This window comes from Naegleria fowleri (assembly GCF_008403515.1).
Source record: "Naegleria fowleri strain ATCC 30894 chromosome Unknown tig61, whole genome shotgun sequence".
NCBI classification, from domain to species: domain Eukaryota; phylum Heterolobosea; class Eutetramitea; order Acrasida; family Naegleriidae; genus Naegleria; species Naegleria fowleri.
The window spans coordinates 316,804-340,110 of NW_025407993.1; the positions used below are offsets into that span (position 1 = coordinate 316,804).

The following is a 23,307-nucleotide window of genomic DNA, read 5'->3' on the forward strand; positions in this document are numbered from 1 at the left end:
TTCATATCCCATATATTATATGTTCTTGTTGGTTTATTTTGTAATTTCTTCAAAACTAATTTCGTCGTTGTAAGGCGAAACGGAGGAAACCTTAACATCCAGAAAATCACCAACTTCATAGCTATTGGAAGATTTGACGCTTGCTCTGAATGCTGATTCAATCAAATAGAGTGACAACACAAAAGGAAGTTCGTCTGGGTCAAGACTTGTTATCGCATTTTTCTTTGACTCTAACACTAATGCCTTGTATCGATTATTTCTTCCTGAATGGGTGGTCAAGTTTTGTTCAAAATACTTCAATAACCAGAATCTTTCACTCTTTTTTTGCAAGCTTGCAATGGCTCTGGTCGTTGGTTCAATTGCAAAGAGAATTTCCTGAATTTCATCCCATGTATAAGGTTGTTTTTCTCCTCTCATTTGGGCCTTAAGTTGATAGTGAACTAAGAGGTCGCTGTATCTTCTAATTGGTGAAGTAACTTGGACATAAGTTGAACTACCAATACCTTGATGGAATTTAGGAGATTGATTGATGCAAACTCCAGCAGTTGGGAAAAACGAGTTGTTAGAACGAACAACCACATCACATAGATCCTTTTCTGATATTTTTGGAGATAGAGAAAGAATTTGATTAATTTCTTCTTCTGGAAGTGGAGGAATTTCCATGGTGACTGTTCTTGTTCCTCTGTAAGGAACCGCTATATCATGTTGTAAAGCATAATGTCCTCCAATTTCATTGGCTGCAATCATAAACTCCTGCACTAGTCTTCGAGATGAGCCAACCTGTTCCTCCCATGAAGTTCCAATTTGGATCGATTGTTCAGAGTTAGAAACATCAACTTTCGGTTTGGGAGAAAGTGAAGGTGGAGTAGCCCCTTTTCTCATTCGGTATGCAAATCTCAAATTTGCAACTTGGAGCATTAATTGGAATGCGTCATAGACTTCTGGATCTACTTCCACAGTTTTGTCAATAATTTGATCAGCAAGTGAATAGTCTATCTTTTGAACTTTGCCAAGAATTGCAGGAAATGCCTGCCATTCTGATAGAGAACCATCGCTGCCAACCTTGGAAGAAAATGTGAGCGAATAGTTTTCCTTTTTGTCAGATAAACTTAAAACATCTTCGCTCAGTTCCGACGATATCATGTTAAACTTTTTCTCTGGGAGGTAAATGCTCGACACTCGTTTTTGGGCCTCGTAGTCAATAGTGGAACCTTGGTTGATGAATCGAGTGACGTCTGCTATATGAATATACATGTAAGTGGCTCCATCTCGTACTTCGACACTCACTCCGTCATCTACTTCTGTTGTTTTTGGATATTCGTCAATAGTGAAAACAGGAAGATGGCGTAAGTCTCTTCTAATCTTGCTATCGGGGTCTGTGGAGTTAACGATGGAGTCAATATTCTCACGCACTATTTTTTTAAAATTATCCTCCTCCTTCATGTGACACATTTCATCCTCCATTGACCGTAACAAGTGAATATTCTGTGTTGTAAAAAGTTTCAAGTCTCTTGCAACTCTGAACGCTTGAAGATGGTCATCAGCTCCGAGAGGTTTGAAAAAGGCCTCATAAACTCTTTTCTTGTTATCCAAATTGGTATACATTCCCAGCGCATACTGTCTAAATAGAGAGAGTCTTTCTTTATCTTGTTCTTCATCGATTTCAAGAAACTCTCTGGTAATTTCCAAGTCCGGTCGCATTGCTTTGATTTCTTTCATTACATTATTCCGTAATTGCTTGTAGAATAAACCTCTTTCCTCGTTTGTAGCTAGCAATCGATTAGCGATTTTAAGTAAAAATATTTTGTCCTTCAAAATGGTTTCTTTCTCTTTTGATCCCATTTGTTTCAGCTCTTCAACCTCTCTAAGTGAGCGACATTCAAAATTGAGGTTAGAGGTGTGTTTAAAGTATAAAGGATTTTTGTAAAGAAATCGGTAGGCAGAGTAAAGAGAGGCAGGTTCTGTAGATTGGAATAGATGTTCGGCAGCGTCTTTTATCGTTATCTTTACGCTCTTTCGTTGCAAGAATGCTTTCCACATATTATCGCAATCTTCTGGAGTTAATTTTTCTATCATGGCACTGCTTTGAGCTTGTAACTGTCGTACGTCATCAATGTTGAAATTTTGGTCGGTATTGTCTGAAGAGAATTGATAAGTTAGTTGGCTTGAGTTAACCACTCTATTTCTTCCGGTAATATCAATAATAATCCATTTGTTGTTATTTTCATCCAATGATTCTGGACCTGTTATAATTGCTAATCTCCGTTCAAATTCATCATCATACTCAACAATGACGTGCTGTTGTTTAGATTCTTCTTTGAACGCTCGCGAGAGGTTCACAGAGCCAGGAGAGGTGAAACTACTCATGCTATGGAATGCTCTCTTCCCAAACTGGCTAGTTGTTGACTCTCTCATTCGATTCTTGCTCGGAGAGGATGGACAACTTACTGAAGGTGTTGATGATGTGAGTGCGGATGATGTACTATTTGTCTTCTTATAAATTCGTGATCCTATATATTGAAGCTTCTTTCGTGCTCCATCGTTTTGTTGAATTGGTGGTTGAGTAAGAAGAATGTTCGATGATGAAGCAGCAAAATCGGCTCCTCCTGGCTCTTGTTGTAAGAAGAAAGCCTCTTCATCATAATATGGATTTGGTGCGTTAGCATTGTGGTGGTGAGGTTGATATCGTTGTTTTGGAGTTTGTCCTGGCGATGCATAATACGTATAATTGTTGTAGTGATATGTTTTGTAGTTGAAAGCGTCGGTTTGAGCGTTTGGAGGTAATTGAACAGAGCTCTTAGTGTTTCTTACATAGGAAGATGATAGAGATGTGGCTGGTGAAGCGTTATTGGAGGATGGTGATGAAGAGGATTTGGAAGTAAAAGGTGTTGTTGTCGTTGGTTGAGAAGAGTTTGAAGAAGAAGATGGAGAGAAGGATTCACTATTAAATAATTTGACGGAAGTAGGAGGATTAGGTAAACTCTGATTGGAAGTGAGCATGGAGATGGATGACTGAGAAAGTCCTCCTGTATACTTCTTGAAGTGATGAGTGTTCTTTGACATTCTCTGTGTTTTTATAAATTAATGTTTGAAGTGAAGAGTTGTTTGAACCTTGTAACGGCTACCTCAAAATATTGTTGGTAAGCAATAATAGTTCGAGGGAGTGTTGATCAACAGAGAAAGAGAGATTCTCTTACTACTTGTTGGATGATGAACAATGTTGTTATTTCAGTTTTCGCAATCCTTGAGAGTGAGTCTTCTTCGGGTTGCTTTGGGTAATGTACGTGGTGAGAGAAGTTTTGTGCGTTGGTTTATTTTTTAAAAAAATACAGATTTGGAAATTTTTTGAGTGTTTACAACAACAATGGGTTGATGGAAATATTATTGGAAGTCATATGATGGAGCGAAATGATTGAAGGTGTTGTTTATGCAGTTTCGTTGATAAAGATGGTCTTACTTAAAGCAACTCAGTTCTAACTGAGATGTTCAACTCATTTGAGGGTAATTTACGAAAAAATGATTCAAAACAAAAACGGGAGCACATCTGGGAACACAGAAGAGGATGTTAGGATCAGTACTGATGATGATTTTACAAGCATTGTACAAGGAACAGTCATTTGTTTAAATGTACCTGAATTATTTGAGTTCGGAATTGATAATTATTCGCATCGTCTGGGAAAAGAATTCCGAAGCATTAATCAAATTCCTCTCGACATTCCACACTTGATGTATTATAATAGAATTGATCATGACAAGTTCGGGAGTGGCCAAGGACCAAGAATAAGCTTTTTTCATATTTTCACAAGAGAACATCCAATATTGATTTTAATGTTTGATGAGAATGAAGAAGATTTTTCAATTCTCTCGAGGGACAATGATCCCAAGTTTCGAGAGGTTGAAAGTCAATACAAAAGTGGATTATTCTTCAAACAAATAGCTCCATATTCTGAAGATATGAAAAGAAATTGGCCAGAGCTTGTTTCATTCATTGATGATCAATTCTTGCAAAGAATTGAGCCAATTCATAGAAAAATTACTTCTACTCTACATCAAGAGGAACAAGAAAATCATATAGATAAGAAATCAAACACAATTTATTACACTCATATTCCTCAAAAGCTCAATCGAAAAGGCCTCAGTCCTGAGCAAATTACCAAGCTTAACTTTGATAAGTCTCAATTGCTGGAAGAAATTCTACAATCTTTCGTAAAACGTGGTTGCTCAATGGAACGGGCGACTAAAGAGCTATTGGCAGAAATGCAATTTTCCTTTATTTGCCTTCTTCATGGACAGTGTCTGCATGGGCTAAACCAATGGAAAAAACTTGTGCATTTGTTTTGCAACTGTGAAGATGCTCTTTTAGAAAGAAACGACATTTTTATTTCATTTGTTAGTATTTTACGATGTCAATTTCAAATGCTTCCAAGAGATTTCATTCAAGATTTAGTAGAGCATGATTTTGATCCCAATGAAGAGGAATTATTGGAGATGACATCTTCGAGCACTTTAGAAAAGAAAGAACAAGCTCAACACAAGCAAAAACCAAAATTAAGCAAACGAGACCACTTTCTTCAAAAGACTGTTCTTCAACTCTTTCTTACCGTTAGATCTATTGAGGAGGATGACGAAATTGTAAAGCCAGCATCTTGGTTTTTATTTTGTAAAATTGTACGTAAATTCAAAGAGTTTTTGGAGGCGGAGTTTGAAGGATGCAAGGAAATGTTGGATGAAGACGAAGAAGATGAACCTGCCTATGTATATAATTAATTAATTGAAACTCTGTTACTTCCGTCGCATAGAAGAACTAGTTCTGAAGAAGGAAATGCACTTTCGACAGAAAGGAATTTCCTTGGAGTTCTTTTGCTTCATAATATTCTCACTTTGGAAGATTTACTATAGACAAAACCTCCAATAGCACACAACTAAAATATGTTATGGACTGCGTTATTTTATAATTCCTTAAATTTCATCCTGCCTGAATAAACATGACAAATTAATTGTTGTGATCAAAACACCTTGTCACACGACAAAAAAAATTCATGATAGTACCACCTTTTACAAATGGTCAATCACAATGGCAGCAGCAACTCTCCACCTCCTTCCAATCCAATCAAGAAATATAATTGGTGGATCTTGATGTGTCTCATCACTTTCTCAACCCTCCTCACCACTCTCATGATGATTTATTTTAAAAAACGAACATTACATTTAACAACGTCATCCAATCATGAAAACGATGTCACTTTATCATCACCCGCAACAACGATTAATTTAATCAATAGGTACACCCCTCCAAAAATTCCACACGAATTTCAAAATTATCTCCTTCACAATAACAACAAAAAAAGTGAAATTCTTCCACAAATTCATCATCAAATCGGAAAATCAATATTTTCGAGTCACTACAATTGTATCAAACATATACCGGATCACGTCAATCAAACAAGTTTAAACAATAGATATTCACTCAATTGGAACTCACTTTATACTTCATGTGTTTTAGAAAATGTGTGTTTGAATAGGAGAGGAGAATGGTTGTTATATTTACATAACCCGCATGAAAGAAAAAAATTCAATGATCAAATTCTTGTACTCACAAGTTCCTTGAGATTGGTCATGCATGAATCGATCAAATTTAAAGTTCATACTCGAGTGCCTCCTCAACAACAAGTAACGCAATCCAACAATTATTTTACAGGAACAGATGAAAATTCAATTTTTAAAATTTCAAAACAATTTAGTTGGATTCAAACACCAACCTTTGCATTCTCGAGATATGCCACCTCGAATGTGGGTCACTTGATCATGGATAATTTATTTTCAGTTTTTAACATGATGGCAAATTTCGAGTATGTGAACTCCAATCATTTTTTACTGTTTTTAGATGATCCATTTAACAAAGAGACTGGTTCACTACCGAGAGCAGGTCATCCACCAGAGAGAGCTGAAGCAGTTTCATTGGAATGGGCAAAATTTTTCTCATCTCACAAACCTCTTCAGCTGTGTTTTGATCAATTCACAAATTCTTATTATATTCATTATGCTCCATGCAGACAAGATAACGTGGAACAATCCATTAAGGATCAACTGTCACGAGAAGAAGGCAATGAAGTGCAAACATGCTTCTCTAGCCTATTCATTGGATCTGTGGAGTCACATTATTTTGATTTTTATGGTCGTGAAACAATATTTCCCTTATTTAGGAATTATATATTGAATCAAGTGGGATATTTGGAATCAAAAAAGTATGGCCAAGAGAATCGCCAAACGCATACCTCCCATCAACGTACTCTCAAAATTGCCATTCAAAGAAAACCAATTTCTTCCAAACACAAAGATTCCATTATTAACACGTTCGAAATTGCAAATTACTTTAATGAGAAGAAAACAGAAATATTGACTCGTTTGAATGCCATCTATAAGAGATTTCATTCAGTGGAAATTATCGAGTTGAAATTAGAAGAATTGAAGGCCATGGAACAACTGCAATTCTTCAAAGATTTGGATGTTTACGTTAGCACTCAGGGATCTGCCTCGTACATGTCTATGTTCATGCTCAATCCAACATCTCTCCTCTTCTTCTCTCCTCTGTGTCGATCTGAAACTTTGCAATGCAGCGACTACAACATTCGAATTCACAAAACATTTTCAAACGTTCGAACCATTTCACTCAATGATCATTTAGACATGATTGAATGTGTCAAAGAGAATTCTCTCAATGGCGTTGGATATAAGGTGAAAAAAGTGGAACCACCAGGGAGCGTTTACTATTACGGTGATTGTCATTTGAGATTTAATGTTGAAAAGTTTTATGCATTGGTATTGGAAGAATTGGAAAACATTCATTCGAGTTCACGACATTTCAGTTGAGCATAGTTATTTGTATGTTGTGATCTTTTGGAAATTGATAATAATTTTCAACGTGATATTTTTGAAAAACCTGAAGGTATTCAGTTCCAATTCTGATATCTATTCGGTATTGCTATTTGAGGGAATCTGACACACTTCACAATAAGAGATTTGTCGAGAATTTGTCTTCACAATATAGGTATGCCATTTATTCCACATGAATGGTATTGAAACCAACAATGGGAATGGATGTACGAACCTCAATGATGAAGACACTTGTGGTTGGTTCTCACAACTTACATCAACATTTATACACAGAAAACAACCACCGAAAGCCACAACAATTAGGCCATCTTGATGACATTATTTTCAACCTTAGTGGGAAGTGGGAAACGTTTCTCCTGTTCGACACAGTGGGACCACGAGGGATCTTTTTTAAATTATGATAATTAGTAAAGTTTACAAAACATTGGTGGTACGGCTGAGTCATGAAAGGGATCTTCTTATCAAAGCGAAACGTTCATCCTGTGTGTGGATCTGCGTTAACCATTGCTTGATTTATATTCTTTTACTTCAATTGCAATCAACATCCTTAAATTCAACGGATATTAACACATTATTGTCAATTCATATCATCTAGATATCAGGATATCCTCTAATTGTATTTGAGTAAACCTGCGATCAGCAAGCACAATTTAAAAAACCTTTTTCTAGCGTCATCTCTGCTGCTCTCCATTACAAATTCGTTCGCAAAAGGAGTTCGCACACAAAAAATCCAAAAAAAATGTCCCAACAACCACCTTCTTCTTCACCTCGTCCTCATCATCATCAACACCCACAACTCACCGATACAGTCCTCATGGTGAGACCTGTGGATTTTGCTTTTAATGAACAAACTGCTGTAGATAATGAATTTCAGAACAGAATTGAGGATAAATCGGCTTCTCAAATTCGAGATGATGCTCTCTCTGAATTTGAACAGAGCGTGAAGAATTTGCGAGAGGCCGGTGTTCAAGTTTTGGTTTTGGAGGCTCCTAAAAGTCCACTCTCTACCAAAGTTCCTGATGCTGTTTTCCCAAACAACTGGTTCTCAACCTGTGATGACGGAACAGTGTTTACCTATCCCATGTTCACACAGAATCGAAGAGCTGAAGTTGAACGTTTGAATGATGTCTTGGAATTGTTGAAAGGAGCCAATCTCACTGTTTCTCGTGTTATTGAAATGCACAACGAACCATCATCGATGGCTTTGGAAGGTACCGGTTGTATGGTCTTTGATCATTTGAATGGTGTTGTGTATGCCAATTTGTCAGAGAGATGTCATGCCAAACAATTAGAAAAGTTTATTCAACACACTAACGGGGCTAAAACCGAGTTGGTGACATTCAGAACCAAGAGCTCGAATGGAAAGGAGTTCTATCATACAAACGTCATGCTCAGTATTGGCGAAGATTTTGCCATTGTTTGCTCAGCAGTCATTGTTGAAGAGGACAGAGAGAAAGTAATGTCAGCATTGAGAAAATCAAGAAAAACCGTGATTGATTTGACCATTGAGCAAACTGAAAAGTTCATGTGTGCCAATGTCCTGCAATTGTGCACAAAGACTGGAGGAAAAGTTATTGTCATGTCTGATTCTGCATACAACGGATTTACTGAAGACCAACGAAACATGTTAGAAAAGGAACACGGAAAGATCGTAGTATTCCCAATTAGCAAAACTATTGAAAAGATTGGTGGTGGTAGTGCACGATGCATGGTTGCAGAGGTTTTCAACCCTTCTCAGACCGATGTCAAATAATTTTGGGAGCCAAACCAAACAGGTTGCCACTGTTCGGTTTTCTCTCGTTCCTGCCCTTCAATTTTTCTTCCTCCATTATCCATGGTGATTTTTCCCATTGGTCATTTGTGATCAAGTTTAAACACAGAGTAAATTTTGTGAGTTACTCTCTTTAGAATTCATTGAACATTATCTTGGAGATCATGTTTTCCAATAATTCAAAATAACATTCAATAGAATTACAGCCAGCCCGCCAATTCGTCACCTCCAAACAACAACACAATTAAAAACGAAAAAATATTCATGAATCGTAGTGGCAGCTTTCGGAGAAGCTTTAGTGCTAGTAGCTCCTCATCAATGCAACAGGCATCCTCGGCGAACAAGATCATCAACAGCGTCAATATTAATAACAACAACAACCACCAAAATATCATCAACAACAATAACGAATATGAGGAAGTGGATGAGGAGATGGACGATACAATGTCGGGAGCAGGAAATATTGAGGATGATTTTGATTCTTCTCAACAAGAGCACATTACAGTTGTTGTTCGTGTAAGACCACCATTACCTCGAGAAGTAAAAGCTGCTCAGGAACGAGGTGAGCCCTTTGTGAGCACCATCAAAATTAATGACTCACACAAGAGTTTGACCATATCCGATTCCCTTGAGAGTGATTACAGCATGGGTCATTCGTTTACGTTTGATCACGTTTACGGTGAAGATAGCAAACAAGATGAAATTTATGAAAATCATGCAAGAGGAGCTGTACTCTCGGTTCTAAAGGGTTATAATGTAAGTTGATCATTTATTTAGGCTTGCATTTACATTCCTTACAATGGATTTTAGGCTACTCTGTTTGCTTACGGCCAAACTGGTACAGGTAAGGTACGTTACATTTTAATGAATGAACTGTTTTAACGTTGTGGATTCATCACACCATTAGACATTTACCATGGAGGGGTTTAGTGGAAAGAGAGAGCTAAGGGGAGTCATTCCGAGAGCAACGGAAGATATTTTTGATTGTAAGTTGATATCAACTCCAGAAAAATCTTTGTTTATAAACCTCACTCAGACATAGAAACAAAAGGATCTTCGAACATTAATTTTTTAATCAGAGCATCCTATCTTCAGATTTACAAAGAGGTCATTTATGACCTGTTGGATCCATCAAAAAGTAATCTTACAATAAGAGAGGACAAGAAAAAAGGAACGTGTGTGGAAGGTCTCACGGAAGTGGTTGTAAGAACGCCTAAAGAAATTTATCAACTTATTGAAAGAGGTCGAAAAGGAAGAGCAAAAGCGGCCACAAAGCTGAATGAAGAAAGTAGTAGAAGTCATGCTGTATTTATAATTGTGGCGGAACATCTTGAACGTAGCGTCTCCAATGAGGAGGACATTGATTGTGCCAACGCTGATGCAATCACAGGAAAACAGGGTACTCATGAGGTGAAGGAATCATATCGCATTGGAAAGCTCAATCTTGTAGATTTGGCAGGTAGTGAGAGAGTTTCTGTGAGCGGTGCTTCTGGAGATTTGCTGGAACAAACAAAAAAGATCAATCTGTCACTGACATGCTTGGGAATGGTTATTTCTGCTCTCACTAAAACATACAAGAAAAAGGAGGTCTATGTGCCATACAGAGATTCCAAGTTGACCAGATTATTAGCCGACAGCTTGGGTGGCAATTGTAGAACCACAATGTTAGCTATGGTCTCACCAGCGCTTGAATTTTATGGTGAATCTTTGTCTACTCTTAACTTTGCAAAACGTGCAAAATGCATCAAAAACGTGGTGACAGTGAATGAAGATTTAGATCAGAGAGCCCTTTTAAGAAAGTATGAAAAGGAGCTGAAGAGATTACGAATTGAGCTATCCAAAAAGAATAAGGCTGTTGTTGGAAAGCAAAGAATTCTTGAATTGGAAGAGGAGAAAAGAAGGGCCGAGGAGGACAAACTTGCTGCTATTGAGGCCTTGGAAGCTCGTTCAAGAGAGTTTCTTCATGAAAAAACGCTTAAAAGAAAACTGGAGGAAAAGATCGCTCATCTTCAATCTCAACTGTTGGTAGGAGGTGAGAAAATTGAAGAAACACCCGCATTCCGAAAGCTTATCAAACAAGAATATGAACGTGTTCATAAGCAGTACGAGAAAAAGTTGGCAGAATTAGAAAGAGAGAGACAGTCCATTGAAGAGGATAAAGCTCAAGTAGACCGGTACAAACAATTATTACTGAAACAGCGAGACATCATGATTGCTCTCACAGCAAGATTGAATGAAAGAGACGAAACTATTTTGTCGCTACAAGAAGAACTCGATGCCTATGATCATCATCAGAAAATGTTGGAGGATGCACTAGATAGAAAAACAGCAGCACTCATCCATCTTCAAAGAGTCACGGATGCTGGGTTATGCACTAAGGAAAAAGAAAAGCAAGCTCTTAGAAAAATAATTGAAGTCAAAATGATACCGTACATGAATACCATTTACAAGAGTATAAGTGCTTTCGAAACTCCAGAAATGGAAGATACTGCTAAACAAGTGAAGAAACAAGTTGCTACAGTCACTCAGCTCATGAAACAAACTGCTAATGCTCTTTCTTTGAATTCTGGCAATCCTTCTTCCTCTGAAGAACAGCAATCTTCTGAAGCTTCCGTAAATCAATTTCAAGAATAAAATTGTATTATCTACATCTCAGCCGAAGTGTCTCAAATGAGTAATCCACGTTTTGAATTGTCTTTCGGAAGCAAGTACAACTTCAATGAAAACATGAACTCTTTAGTGGCATTGATTCGAACAAGAAACACAGCAGCTGATGTTCAACACTCATGTCCGGAAACGACTTTGGAGTATCTTTAAAATTTTTCTCAATCAAAACAACCCAATCAATTCAATTATGTTGTGGAGAGAAGAATTTTTGCGAACGAAAAAAATATTAAATCTTGCTGCGCCTTTCCCTCCTTCATCATCACGATCCATCATCAATAATTCTTGAATTTTCCAAAACAAGATGAGAAAAGCAGCAACAACATCTTACGTACCACCAACAGCATCTACTACAACAACATCAGAACCGGTACCCCCTTCAACATCACCTTCTTTCATTAATAGTGTAACAAATTTCATTAGAAATTTACATAAAGCAAAAGGCTTGAGGGAACCTCGTAAATATGAAGATTATAACAGAGAAGCAAAGGATTTATTTGTTACCGATGCTGGAGAGGGCTTCACTGTCCAATTAAACAAAATAATTGGACAAACAGCTCAACATGAATTTGGTTTGTCCCACTCCGTCTTTGTTGGTGGAAGCGGAATGAGACCACCAGATTATACCACTACCGTATCGTTTGCAAACAAGACAACTAATCTTCTCTCTCAAATTCAACTTCCACATTATATTCACTTTTTCATGTTGAAACGCAAATTCTTGAATGAAAAACTTACGACCGAAGTGAATTATGCAAATGCAAATAATAACCTTATCGCAAAAGCAGATTATTCAGATAAGGATTATGTGATTGATGCTCAGTATGATCTTGAGAAGGGCAAAATTCAAATTTCCTATATGCAAAGCGTTTTACCATTCCTTCAACTCGGATGTTCTGGCTTCTATAGAACCTCGGACAGAGTGAGTGGTCTTTCCACATGTATGCGTTATCAACCAACAAAGGAAGCTGTTGTTACTGCTGAAGCTAAGGTGTCTGGTCCACTCTCTCAAGCCAATACCTATAATTTGAAGGCTTCTTATTATCAACAAGTGGGTGTTGATACATTTTTGTGTACGGAAGCAACCTATGATGTTTCTGAACGCACTCTCAATTTCATTTATGGATTCCAACAAATGTTCCAACAAGCTAAATTCCGTGTTACTGCATCTCAAGACTTTAATATTAAGGCTAGTTTTGATATCATGCCAACCATGTCGACCAATATTAACACCTCAATTGATGCAAATCCAGCCAAGTCAGAATACAAATTTGGTGTTGCCATTCAGATTAACTAATAAATTCAATCTCTCAGTCTTTTATATGGTGCAAGTAGATCATGTTGGATGAATTTGATCGTGGAGGATAGCAACGTTGTGTAAGCGAAACAATGTATGGGTCACAGCACATTGTATTTCAAGCAGTCTCTTCACTCTTCATCTTTTTTCTCAAAACAAGCAGGTCCATCATGTCCTCTCTACCTTCCATATCGTTGTCAAGTGTATCGTCATCATAGTCAAATATCCTTTCTTCAATTTCAATCTTGGGTTCTGCAATGTCAAGACGTGGCGTTGAATCAATGAAATTATTGATGTTGACGTTAGGAGTGTTAAGGTTCGCTTGAACTGCAGGGCGAGGAGGTGAAATTTTCTTTGGTAGAATGGTCGTCTCATCATCGAACATGAGTTGTTTTTTCACTCGATCAAACGTCTCTTCCTTGAGAATGTTAGGTTGTTTTCTTCCCTTATTTCCCAGTGGAGTCTCTTTTATGCTTTGCTTCTTCATTAAGATCTTACCCATGAGTTTACCCACCATTTGAGAATCGAGTTGTATGGAGGCTGTATTGTTCAACGACACACCAGCTTGAGGTGACATCATAAAATTAGGTGAAACAATTACCGATTTTTTCTTGTTCCTTACATGTGGATTGTGATCGAGGACGGCATTGGTACTTTTTGGTCGACTTTGCTGGGCATGAGCATGTTGAGAGAGATGTTTAGGACTTGGTGTTTGAGCATTCACTAATATTAATTCAGGTGACGCCGTTTGTTTTTTAATGGGTGTCGAGGGAGCTGATTTGGGTCTATTTCCCATCATCATCGATGGAAGGTTATGTGAGGGAGGAAGCTGTCCTAGATGACCAAAATGTTGTTGTTGTTGTATTTGAGAATTTGGTCTATGCGGATCATTGTGAAACATGTTGTAGAGCTGGTATTAATTTTGGATTGGAATGGGATCACCATTTTCAAAAAAAGAAATATTATCACTTCAAGAATGAAAAAAACTTACATTATAAAACTTTTCTTGCACCACCTTTGTAGTTTCTGTTTTGTAATATTTGCTGTCTAGTTTTTTCTGAGGTGTTGTCGTTGAGGGATCTCTTGCAATGTCCTTCGAAGGCGAAGAAAACGGTGATACTGAGGGAATGGGAGTGGAGGGTTGAGTCACCAAATTTGAGGGAGTTGGTGTTGTTGTTGTGGAATTGATGTTGTTGGATCTTGGTGACGTCTGTGTAGTGGGAGGAATTGAAAGCGAGGGAGTGATAATGACGTGACCATTTTTGATAAGCTCATTCAATTGATTTTGTTTTTTCAATAGTCGTTCTTCCAAATCTCGAAGGTCTTGTTCTTTCTTGTTCAGTTCGAACGATCTTTCGCTCTTTTCATGAATGTTCAATCGGAGAGAAATGTTCATCACAGCAACACCAAAGACTTACCAAATCGTTTCTTTCTTTCTGTTGAGACGCTTCCTTTTCTTCGTAGTCCCTTAGTTTTTTCTCAAGTGCTTGAATTTTCATTTCATATTCAGTCCTTATTTGTTTTTCAAGAAGTAAAAATTGTTCTTTCAGTTTTAGTTCCTTGTGACGCAGTTTTGCTTTTTGAATTCTTAATTTTACAGCGGAATAGTTGAGGATATGATTAATATCTGGTCGTTTGTTTGGGTCTTTTTCTAACATTTTGAAAATTAGAAATTGGAGCTCCATTGAATATTGTTTAGAAAGAGGTCTTGGTGTTTCACTCACAATTTTCCTGTAAGATTGTTGACTTGGGTTACAAACACCATTAAAAGCTCGTCAATGAACACTTACTTGGCAAGTGCAATTTGATTCGTTGCTAGAAAAGGTGGAGAGAAGGATGCCAGCTCATACATGAGACAACCGAAAGCCCAAACGTCACTCTTGTGGTTGTATGGCCTTTCTTGACATAATTCTGGGCTTTGGTAGAGTGGAGTTCCCACATTAGTCGAAGCAAAAGAGGATTGAGGACCGAGTATTCTTCCGAGTCCCATATCCCCGATTTTCACATTATCTTCTGCGTCAAGGAATATATTCTGTGGTTTAATATCACGATGCTGTGATAATAGATTTGATTAAATTTGTTGTTACATTCTGCTTGTCATGCAAAAAACCAAAAACACTTACTAAAATTCTCTTGTCATGCAAATACTTCAAACCTTGTGAAATTTGAATGAGAAAATTCCACAACAAGTCCTCCTTAAATGGTTTTCCTTGCTGTTGCTTGATCTTTTGCGTGAGATCTCCTCCAGATGCATATTCCATAATAATACAAAGAAAATTATTCTCAATAAAAGAGTCTAAATATTTGATGATATTGAAATGTTCGCATTGACTCATCAGCCGAGCCTATTCCAATGGCCGGTTCACAGAGCCGTTCATTACGAATAATCTCGTTGAAATTTCAAAATTCTTACCTCATTCAAAGCCTCCTCTTTGTCTCTCTCATCAACGCCATCCAAGTTTACTACTTTTTCAACACAAATTTCTCCCGTTATTCGATTCCGAACCTTATAGACCTTTCCATAAGATCCGGATCCTAATTCTTCAAGAATTTCATAATCCTGAAGGACCATTCTTCTCTCTCTCGTCGAGGTTGTTGTTTTTGAAGTCCTACAACTCCACTTCAAAGATCAAGGAAGTGAAAAATTTTAATGATGAGAGAAGGATATATACTCGCAAGAGTGGTGGTTCAATTTTTTTGTATGTTTTCAAATTTCGTTTTGGCGCCTTTTTTTTTCAAAATCAATACTGGTTGAATAACAATAGAGAGAGGAAAATTTCTGACACGGTATCTTGTGCCTTATTAAAATCTTCATCAAGGAATTGTTTGAAACATACATGTATTCGTACCAACCTCCAAAAGTGTAAAGTTGTGGTTCACTCGTCAACTTGTGGTAATGGGATGGTGCTAAAGGATTGCAAAAAGGTTTGATTTTTGTTTCTGCAAAAACAGATGAAAAAAGGCTACAGCACTGCAGATTCCCAAGTTGTCTCCAACCTCAGTACTGATGCAGCTCGATGAAACTTAACTTCTCAAATCGGACGGGATGAGGTGCATTCATCGTGATATGGCCGTAGCCTAATGTCTCAAATGTTTTATTCATTTCAATAGGAAAAAGACACCTGCTCAAGTTGCCTTACGAACATTAATTCATTTAAACTTTGAAAACTGTCCTTCTCAACGGCCTTCCAATGTTGCCGAATAAAACAACAGAACATTATTTATGGACAAAAGATGAAAAGATGCATCCAGCTGTCATTAGGAGCAGACCGAGGACAGCAATCCAACCAACAACAGCCTTCAGCACCCGGCTTGAATTTAATGGTACTTTTGCAGTGAGATCACTTTGTACTGCTCAAAGGTTTTTATTCTCTCCTATTCAGTTCATAACATCATTCAAGAAATGAGAGAGTATTTTGTGGTTTCAATAAATATCTTTAAAGTGAAGCATTGGTCGGATTGAACGTTATGAACTTAAATATTTTTACAACCCTTACATGAAAAGGTAAAATACAGTTTTAATTTTCGTTTTGTTTCGTTTTGGAATGGTTAAAGGTGGTCCTGAAATGGTTGATGTTAACACTTTGATTCAATGCTTTTCATTCATTCTTTAAACACCTTAGTGAACATCAATGTTTGAGATTTTCCTCATTCGGTTCCAGACCTATTTAAGCTACCATGCATGCTTCTCTTTTTATTGTCACTTCGTTTTCGAGGTTCAATCCAATGGTTGAATGGCAGTGGAATCCTTTTCCCAAATGTGCCTCGAAACCATTTTAGTAAATGTATTTGCAAGACAACTGCACTGAACAATTGCTTATCACGACCATTACTTTCTCACGTGCTTGGAGCCAACTTTGGACACTCTTTTTATCATGATTCTAACCGCAACATCTTTTTTGAAGATTCGCTCTTGCTCAAACTCCAACCATTTAGGGATTGAAGAATACGCGGTTGGTGTGACCCACAAACTTGAAAAGTGTCTCTCAATCTTGTTCATGGATGATTTATTTCCTGTTTCGACCAATGACCCCATTCAACATTTCTGGCGTTTTCATTAAAATGATCGTTGCATCCTTCTTTCCATGTTTCGACTTTGAATCATTCTTTCTTTTTTTGGTGGAATTTAAAAGTACAATATTGATTAGATCGCATTGCTTTTATCCACATAAGAACATTAGTTGTTCAATTAGAAATATTCCGAGGAGTAGATAACGAGGGCATTTGGAGAGCCAATCCTTTTGTGCGATGGTTGAAAAAAGGTAATTTAAAGCTCTTCGCTACTTTGACTGGCCCTTTTAACATAAAAAAAGACATTACACATGACCAACTCAAACATGAATGGATCAACGCACAATTGTGTTCACAACAGATTTTATGACCCAGACTCGCCATCAAATGTCTTTGACTATTCTCAACTTGCACATTTTGTCTTTCCCAAGTGTAAGGAATCCTCGAACCCATTGGCCATGAGTGATTCTTCAATAACTGCTCCCCTTGAAGAAGAAGAAGTAGAATGGATTTCTTGTGAAGAAGAAATGAAAGAAGACTTCTTAAGAACATCCATCATGATTGAGGAGGAGGACGACCATCCATCTGTCCTTCACTTCTTGGAATTGGATTTCTCAACAACCTTGGATGAGAACCACAATAACATGAACCGAATCATGGAAAATGTCCCAGAAGAAACAACTCTCTGTTTGGATGCTTCCTCATCGATACTCACAACGACTCTACCATCAACAACAACAACAACAACAACCACCACCACAATACCTAACAGCAGTGCTGTCAAGAGGATGACCATGAATGAACAAGACAATTTCTCTCAACAACGTTCGTGTTCACAACAACGTTTCTTTGAGACGACGACTCCCTCCTCTGAGTGGACGTGTTGTGTCTCTCTCCTTATCACCACTCTGTTGCAAAGGACGATCAAGCAAACTCTCCTCACGGTATCCATTGCAATCTTATCCATGCTCATACTCTCGATTGTGAAAGAACACTCCAAACGAAAGGACTCTCTTGAAAGAGTAGAAACTAATCGACTTCTGAACGATGAGATGATTCTTGTTGAGAAACAAGTAGGGATCAAAGAAATTACAAAAGATGTTAAATTCACCTCAATAATGTCGAGTTTGACAATGGCAGTGAATGTTTCAGGAATATTCGTATGAGAGAGAGACATGTTTGAATGTTTAACTTTGGCGGAATTCAACTTTTTGAACATTGCCATCTGTGCTTTAAAAGCATCATCCATGGAGATGATCCAGGCATAGATGACTTTCTTCAACTCCATTGTGTTGTTCAAATAAACCGCACAATTTTTGTTATTTTACAACATTTTACGAATTTCATGCAAGTGTGCCAATCACTATTAGAAAAGAACACTTTGCACAAAGTTGAGAGTTTCTTCTAGTTGTTCAAATTTGGCTTTCATTGCTCTTTTCTCTTGATGGAATATGAACGGGTTGCAATTGTTGTTGATCAACTGAAGTCATGTTTAACAACGCATCAATTATTGACCATGAATTGCAATCTCACTCGATGAAGTGAGCATTTGGAATTCCCATGTTCATAAAAATATATTTTTATGAACATTCCATTTGGACAACTGTACTATCGTGAAAGTGTTGGTTTACAATAAATAGACACTCCACCCGCTGCTTTGGATCCAAACAAAAGCGTCTCTTGTAATCAAAAAAAAGAAACGAACAGCAATGAAAAGCGTCTTGTTTCTGTTCGTTGAAGGGTTGTCATGCCCTTTGTGATGATGGAAAAAAGATTTCTCGTCACAAAGGGCGCGAAACATCTCAAATGGTGCCTCAAGAATGCTTCCTGATGAGAAATTTTGAGTCTTTAAAGATCATGAGAAGGAAGCTCACAGCAACTCATCCTCACCACCAAATTGTTTTTGATTTGACACCTACCTTCAAGAAGGGTTAAATTCTTGAAATGACATTGTAAAGGAGATTAGGATCATAAAGTAAATATCAAAGAGATCTCTTTTGATGTCAACTTTCTCATCTTCTTCCATGAGTTTTGTTGAATTCAAAAAAATGTCGGAAAGTGAAACATCAATCCAAACATCATCACCCAAACAACAACAACAACAAGATGATACCATCATTCAGTACATTGTGATTCGGAAAGACCTCATGGACCCTCCTTACTCCTATGCCATAGGCTCTATTGTAAGCCAAGGTAGTCATTCGAGTGTGGCTGTTATTTCGGAATCCATCTTGGCTCAGGATGAAATCACTTTGAAATATGTCGATCCGAATGCTTCTTCTCAAATGCATACTATTGTGTTGGAATGTCCGAATGAAAAACAATTACTTTCTCTAAAAGATTCATTAGAACAGGCTCAATTGAAATATAAATTATGGATTGAACAACCAGAAAATATTCCGACAGCAATTGCTTTGAAGCCCTATTATCGATCAATAGTCGCAAAATTTGTAAAAAAGTTTAAACTGTTTAAATAGGAAGGATGGAGTTGATTGAGAAAATTGATGGGTCCATAATATTATTCCATTCAATAATTATCGATATAATCAATGAATAACGAATGGATTTTTTGTTTTTCATTTCACACAATTCATTCATTTAAAATTACTGACACACCCAGAAAATCCATCATTTTAGAATGTGACATTTCACTCTCACCTATAGTTGTGATGAATTCAATGAACGTAAATACTCTGTTTGTTGAAAGAAGAACTATCCTTCTATTTTCATTTCCAATTCAGTTTATTCCAAATCAAAAAAATCATCCTTTCTACCTCCTCGAAGATCATCTTTATCCTTTCTCTATCTATTAAAATGATGAGCTTTAAAATCGTCTTTGCCATGCTCGTGACCATGGCGGCAGGAGTGTCCATTGGATTAATGTTAGCCATTGTTGGATGTGCAGTTACGTGGGGATCAACTCCTCATCCCGAAAATTGGTTTGCCATCATCACGTTACTCTGTTATGTGATGGCTCCATTTCCCGATATTATTGCAAGAGCATTCTCATCACGAGTGGAAAAAGAAGATGAAGATGATGCTACCATTTGGGAACACTTTGGTGCTTTCTTATCGGCTTTTATTGGAACGATTGGATTGGGATTATTATTTGTTTTGGCTCATACTGGAATTATTCAATGGGAAACTTTTGCTTTTGAGATTAGTGGTGGAATAGTCATCCTTTTGTCCATGATGGCTTGTTTCATTGTCTATAAGATTGTTAAACGAAGAGAAGAATCTTCCGATAGTTTTTATTGAGCAGTTGATTTATGAACAAGAGAGTGCACGATCATCATTTTGAAGCCTAAAAGCTTTTTTCAATCATCCTCCTCATGAACTTACAAAATACTACTTGCTTTGCAATGGATCGTTCCTTGCATACTTGTGGTCGAAGTATGATCATTAAATATTCGCCTTTGTTTTTCAGAATTATTGCAATTATATGTTTAAGAAGACAATATTAAAAAAATGTATCTCGAATGTAACTTGCCCATCAAAGCCGACACTTCGGACTCGTATTTATCAGCACTCACGCACCGATGTAACTTTTTGAGAAATTGTAGGTTTTTTGAATTGATGGATTATTGGAAAATAATATTATTATATATTATTATATATTATTATAAACATCATATTACGTAATTCTTGAAAAATCACATTCCGAAATTCATTTCCTTCGTTGGTACTCCAATGAATGATAATTATTATTCAACTTTCTAGTGGGATGGCAAGGAGTGGCTCTCAACATTTCTATTGACTCGAGTAACATTGGACAACAAAATCAAATCATTCAAGAGGTTTTTCCAAAAATTGTTAAATATGTGAGCGACGAATTGGAACAACACAAAATTCAACACAATTCGAAAATTTCCTTCATTGCTCCATTTCGCAAAAATTCAAATGCAACCTCTTCAATTTATAATCAAGATGGAGGAAAGGATTTTAAAATTTACACACGTTTAACCTATGGATCAGATCTTCATAAGAAAATTGTGAATATGAATTTTGAGGAAGATTTATATCAGAATATTGACATTATTGCTCTTGATTTGTCATTAGGCCAACATTTATCAGCAGATAACATGATTACATATTTAAGCACCATTTGTTCAAAATCGAGTATTGATTTGTTAAGTTTTAAACCACCCTTGGATATAACTTTAGATACAGTCATTAGAAAATCCAAAAACAAACTGAAAGAAGCCATCAGAAGAAATGTTTGCATGGAGTTTTGTTATGGAGATGTAGTTAATTCTAAGGAAGCTCTTTCCAAGTTTGGAATTTCAAATTGGATCCAGTTTTTGATTGCTCTTATTCGTAATTTTAAAACCAAGCAATTAATATTCTCTAATGGAAGCTCGAAAATGTTAAGTACTGCAGTAATGCAAGATGTCAATCAGTTACCATTTATTAGATCACCGCATGACGTTGCTAACATTGTTGGTTTGTTTGGCCTTAGTTTTGTTGTCGGAAAGTCACTCATTACAACCAATGCTTTGCATGCACTTAAGCATGCAGAAATGAGAAAAGCCATTAGAGGTGTGGTGAAAGTGACTGAACTCTCTCTCGATTCAAGCAAAAAGAGATCTTTCGACCAATCCATGGAAGATGAATAAAAAAAATTGGTGTTAACTGTGATCATAATCCCTCTCATTCAACACAAGAGTTCTCCCTGAAAGAAAAATACATCCTCAACCAACTCTCATAAACGGGGCTGATTCAAAATTGGTTGCCATTGAAAATTGTTGTCCACATGTGTTCCTATGGGAGTTGTTATTATTTCTCCCGCCATCACCTGTTGTGGAAGATTGGTTTGATCTGGATTGAAGACATGCATAACTACGTTCGTCATCATTTTGTCCACCACTGTTTGCATCATCTTCATCTCCACTATCGTATTTGCTGTTGAAAAGATCACCCTCAGGAATATATGAAGATTCTCTTTGCCTTCGCTTTCGTAAAACGTCGGTCTGTAAACACAAACAAAACTTTGGAACCCAGACTCTCTTTCGATGTCTAAGTTTAAACAAAGGAACATTCACGTCCACAGAATGCAAAGATGGTATTGAATGTTTCACATTTGATGTGCTGTCTTGATCAGTGTTAGAAAACTCTTTGCAAGTTGGAATTCTTTTCTGCTTGACAATTTGTTCTGAAAGATCGGACGCACAAATAATTTCATTCAATTCCTTAAACAGTTGACTTCCTCCAACGACCACTGTTGGTGATGAGCAAGAGGAAGCCAATTCAATCTCCACTTCATCTTCATTGATGGTTATCACATTACCAATTTTACCATGCAAATATGGATCTAAGCAGTCGTTGTGAAGAAGATCATTCATCCTCTCTATATATATTATTAATTTGTAAAACAAACATACCTACAAATGCACTTCCTGTTATTCCCAGTTCTTCATCATCAACCACAATCATGACCAAGTCATTCTTCCTCAAATATATGGCTGAACTTCTATCTAAAAGTGTGTACTTTCGATCACTGTTTTGAGAGGGCGAATACAGGCTGCTTAGACTCGTTGAAGAATCACTAGAAGAGAATGCTCCTTGCGGTTGCACTTCGGTAGGGGATGAAGTGAGTAAATTCAAATTCTCTGTCGAGAGTTCATTAAGAGCAAACGACTTCTTCATGCGAGGGACATAGTCATTCAAAAAGTGAGGAACCTGTTGTTGTGCTGTTTCGAGTAATTCGGGCTCGATGTGTTGCTGCACACGTGCAAAGCCTCTCTTGGGAGGACGAATGGTAGGAGGTCGAACTTTTCTCGGTAATGGAATGGGAACGACCTCATTCTCTTCCTTGGTTTCTTCATCATCGCTATTGGTGGCATTCTCATTGTTTGTAATTGTAGTTGGAGGAGGATGAATCGGGTTGGATGAAGATTGAACTTGGTTGTTGTTCTTGTTATCCATACAAGAGGAGGCTGTTGAAGAGGTTGTCAGTACGGCCTTGGATGGTTGTACGCTCCAGTGAAGGGCTTCATTCACTTTTTGAGGGTGCTCTAATAAGGTTGCGTGTGGGTGATGGTTCTGCATCTTTGGAGGGTAATGATGAAAATTGTTGTGGTTGCTATTATGATGGTGATGAAACATGGAATATTGATTGGAAACCTCGTGATGGGAAGGAAAGTTGTTCAATTTCAAATTCTGATTTGTTCCTCTAAGGATCGTTGTTTGTTGTGGTGGATGATTATGGTAAGGTGGTGGATGAGGTGGGGCGGATCCTTTCCGTGTAGATCGGTTTCCTTGTTGAGGATTTGAGGTGTGAAGAGTGGTGGTGGTGGTGGTGTTGGTGGTGGTTACTGATGGAAATTCATCATCATAGTTCTTTCGCTTTGATGTCCATTCGAGAGTGGATTTTCTCCTCCTCGTCGTTGCCGTGCATGAATCATCATCATCAAAAAGAGATGGGACATGATCATTTTGAAAAGGATGTCGAACACTTGTCTGATTTTCTTCGAGCGGGTGTTGCTCTTGAGGAAACCTTTGCAAGTAAAAGTCGTGGATGATTTTCTTCATGGAGGTATCCGTGGTTGGTTGTTGTTGTTGTTGTTGTTCTTTCGCAAGGATGAATGTCTGTTGTTGTGTCTGTTGTTTCCTGTATTCTTGATACGGAAACAGCGGTTGGGACGTATGGTTGGGGCTCATCCGATTTTTA

General features: G+C 37.4%; 12 protein-coding genes across 12 annotated transcripts; 9 read left to right on the forward strand and 3 right to left on the reverse strand.

Moving 5' to 3' along the window:
• Positions 1 to 33: 33 nt before the first annotated feature.
• On the reverse strand, positions 34 to 3,063 carry FDP41_008495 (uncharacterized protein; the record flags this gene model as incomplete). The annotated part of the gene is made up of 1 exon (XM_044712354.1): positions 34 to 3,063. The coding sequence occupies one exon, from the start codon at positions 3,061 to 3,063 to the stop codon at positions 34 to 36; it is 3,030 nt and encodes a 1,009-aa protein (XP_044558001.1).
• Positions 3,064 to 3,516: 453 nt separating this feature from the next.
• FDP41_008496 (uncharacterized protein) lies at positions 3,517 to 4,767 on the forward strand (the record flags this gene model as incomplete). Its single annotated transcript, XM_044712355.1, has 1 exon — positions 3,517 to 4,767. One exon carries the CDS (start codon positions 3,517 to 3,519, stop codon positions 4,765 to 4,767), a length of 1,251 nt encoding a protein of 416 aa, XP_044558002.1.
• A 294-nt stretch (positions 4,768 to 5,061) lies between these two features.
• FDP41_008497 (uncharacterized protein) lies at positions 5,062 to 6,870 on the forward strand (the record flags this gene model as incomplete). The annotated part of the gene is made up of 1 exon (XM_044712356.1): positions 5,062 to 6,870. One exon carries the CDS (start codon positions 5,062 to 5,064, stop codon positions 6,868 to 6,870), a length of 1,809 nt encoding a protein of 602 aa, XP_044558003.1.
• A 763-nt stretch (positions 6,871 to 7,633) lies between these two features.
• FDP41_008498 (uncharacterized protein) lies at positions 7,634 to 8,647 on the forward strand (the record flags this gene model as incomplete). Its single annotated transcript, XM_044712357.1, has 1 exon — positions 7,634 to 8,647. One exon carries the CDS (start codon positions 7,634 to 7,636, stop codon positions 8,645 to 8,647), a length of 1,014 nt encoding a protein of 337 aa, XP_044558004.1.
• A 282-nt stretch (positions 8,648 to 8,929) lies between these two features.
• Positions 8,930 to 11,299, forward strand: FDP41_008499 (uncharacterized protein; the record flags this gene model as incomplete). The annotated part of the gene is made up of 4 exons (XM_044712358.1): positions 8,930 to 9,421; positions 9,476 to 9,514; positions 9,573 to 9,651; positions 9,702 to 11,299. The coding sequence occupies 4 exons, from the start codon at positions 8,930 to 8,932 to the stop codon at positions 11,297 to 11,299; spliced, it is 2,208 nt and encodes a 735-aa protein (XP_044558005.1).
• A 334-nt stretch (positions 11,300 to 11,633) lies between these two features.
• Positions 11,634 to 12,626, forward strand: FDP41_008500 (uncharacterized protein; the record flags this gene model as incomplete). The annotated part of the gene is made up of 1 exon (XM_044712361.1): positions 11,634 to 12,626. The coding sequence occupies one exon, from the start codon at positions 11,634 to 11,636 to the stop codon at positions 12,624 to 12,626; it is 993 nt and encodes a 330-aa protein (XP_044558006.1).
• A 118-nt stretch (positions 12,627 to 12,744) lies between these two features.
• Positions 12,745 to 15,198, reverse strand: FDP41_008501 (uncharacterized protein; the record flags this gene model as incomplete). The annotated part of the gene is made up of 6 exons (XM_044712362.1): positions 12,745 to 13,536; positions 13,618 to 13,986; positions 14,045 to 14,357; positions 14,417 to 14,679; positions 14,750 to 14,971; positions 15,040 to 15,198. The coding sequence occupies 6 exons, from the start codon at positions 15,196 to 15,198 to the stop codon at positions 12,745 to 12,747; spliced, it is 2,118 nt and encodes a 705-aa protein (XP_044558007.1).
• Positions 15,199 to 16,963: 1,765 nt separating this feature from the next.
• FDP41_008502 (uncharacterized protein) lies at positions 16,964 to 17,803 on the forward strand (the record flags this gene model as incomplete). Its single annotated transcript, XM_044712363.1, has 1 exon — positions 16,964 to 17,803. One exon carries the CDS (start codon positions 16,964 to 16,966, stop codon positions 17,801 to 17,803), a length of 840 nt encoding a protein of 279 aa, XP_044558008.1.
• Positions 17,804 to 18,685: 882 nt separating this feature from the next.
• On the forward strand, positions 18,686 to 19,114 carry FDP41_008503 (uncharacterized protein; the record flags this gene model as incomplete). Its single annotated transcript, XM_044712364.1, has 1 exon — positions 18,686 to 19,114. The coding sequence occupies one exon, from the start codon at positions 18,686 to 18,688 to the stop codon at positions 19,112 to 19,114; it is 429 nt and encodes a 142-aa protein (XP_044558009.1).
• A 364-nt stretch (positions 19,115 to 19,478) lies between these two features.
• On the forward strand, positions 19,479 to 19,895 carry FDP41_008504 (uncharacterized protein; the record flags this gene model as incomplete). Its single annotated transcript, XM_044712365.1, has 1 exon — positions 19,479 to 19,895. The coding sequence occupies one exon, from the start codon at positions 19,479 to 19,481 to the stop codon at positions 19,893 to 19,895; it is 417 nt and encodes a 138-aa protein (XP_044558010.1).
• Positions 19,896 to 20,105: 210 nt separating this feature from the next.
• FDP41_008505 (uncharacterized protein) lies at positions 20,106 to 21,253 on the forward strand (the record flags this gene model as incomplete). The annotated part of the gene is made up of 2 exons (XM_044712366.1): positions 20,106 to 20,196; positions 20,358 to 21,253. The coding sequence occupies 2 exons, from the start codon at positions 20,106 to 20,108 to the stop codon at positions 21,251 to 21,253; spliced, it is 987 nt and encodes a 328-aa protein (XP_044558011.1).
• Positions 21,254 to 21,328: 75 nt separating this feature from the next.
• FDP41_008506 (uncharacterized protein) lies at positions 21,329 to 23,297 on the reverse strand (the record flags this gene model as incomplete). The annotated part of the gene is made up of 2 exons (XM_044712367.1): positions 21,329 to 21,948; positions 22,019 to 23,297. The coding sequence occupies 2 exons, from the start codon at positions 23,295 to 23,297 to the stop codon at positions 21,329 to 21,331; spliced, it is 1,899 nt and encodes a 632-aa protein (XP_044558012.1).
• Between the last annotated feature and the right edge of the window lie 10 nt (positions 23,298 to 23,307).